General features: G+C 29.2%; 1 protein-coding gene across 1 annotated transcript in view; it reads left to right on the forward strand.

The window, feature by feature from the left end:
• Nucleotides 1–1,385, forward strand: part of LOC107606055 (photosystem II 22 kDa protein, chloroplastic) — a gene marked incomplete in the record, with an annotated part of 2,877 nt that overhangs the window by 511 nt on the left and 981 nt on the right. Inside the window, 2 exon segments of the mRNA XM_016308022.2 lie at nucleotides 1–89; nucleotides 880–1,120. Coding sequence (XP_016163508.1) covers nucleotides 1–89; nucleotides 880–1,120 — 330 coding nt within the window.

The raw sequence follows: 1,385 nt of genomic DNA on the forward strand, positions 1-1,385 counted from the left end.
AAGATGGTATATTTGGAACTTCTGGAGGCTTTGGTTTTACTAAGCAGAACGAGCTCTTTGTTGGTCGTGTTGCCATGATTGGTTTTGCTGTGAGTATAAATCATTTATTTATTTATTTACGAAAAATACAGAAGACTAATTTCTAGGTGAGAAAGTCTAGGGGCAAGCAATTTTTGTGTTTTGTGACTATCATTTAACTATCAAAAGAAAAATAAGTGATTTTTCACCATTGGATGTAATCTCACACCATTAAAATCACTATTGATTGTCAATTGATGGTTACAAAATACAAAAGTTGCTGCCCCTAGCGCTCCTCTTTTTAGGTAGCTAACATTAATTAAAGATTTATAATTTAGAATTTAAATTTTAAAATAATTTCAAAAAAATTAACGAATATTAACCTTAAAAAAAATAGTTTCTTACATTATTTTTTATCGAGGAGTGTTAGGGGTCAACAGGTGTTGTTATTTGTAACAATTAATTAGTCATCATTAATATTTTTAATGATGTGAGATTACATCTAATAGTATAAGATTATTCACTTTTCTTTTGCTGGTAAAATTTTAGTAAAAGTACTACTCCCTAGACTTTTTATTCTTTATTTATTTATTTTAATCAATCTTCGGTAGTCTATAGTACTTTATATAGAAGACTTCACTTTCGTTGAGCAAAGTAAATTTACCTTGTTTTTACAATTTCCAAATTCACTATCAGATATGCTTTCTGGGTCAAAATAATTTTCAACTCAAACAAAATGATATGTTAAAAAAAAAAGTAAGATACTAGTTTCTCTGAATTGCCAATTATTTGATACTAAAAGAAGATTTTATAGAAAAAAGAATGGAATGTGATGACAAAAAAGGCACATAATTTGTGCAGGCATCAATTTTAGGAGAAGCAATTACTGGTAAAGGAATTTTAGCACAATTGAACTTGGAAACAGGGGTTCCAATTTATGAAGCTGAGCCTCTTCTCCTTTTCTTCATCCTTTTCACACTGCTTGGAGCCATTGGAGCACTTGGTGACCGTGGTAAATTCGTTGATGATGATGAACCTAACACTGGAGGTGTCATTCCTCCAGGCAAAGGCTTCAGATCAGCTCTTGGTCTCAAAGAAGGAGGTAACATAATTCTATAATTTAACATATTTAATTATTATGTGCTACCATATTTAACGTGTTTTACATTCTAAATTCATAAGAATTTGACCCTTTATCTGTTAATAGATACCAATGTGGGATTGATTATAGACATAGACACATAGTGACCTTAATTTCAAATTCTCGTAATAGAAGAACTGTATTTACAAAAATTAATTATTTATATAAAATATATATTGTAAATGACAATGAATTTCAATACACATATTTATACATAAATATATAG

Source organism: Arachis ipaensis, chromosome B07, assembly GCF_000816755.2.
Source record: "Arachis ipaensis cultivar K30076 chromosome B07, Araip1.1, whole genome shotgun sequence".
Taxonomy (NCBI): domain Eukaryota; kingdom Viridiplantae; phylum Streptophyta; class Magnoliopsida; order Fabales; family Fabaceae; genus Arachis; species Arachis ipaensis.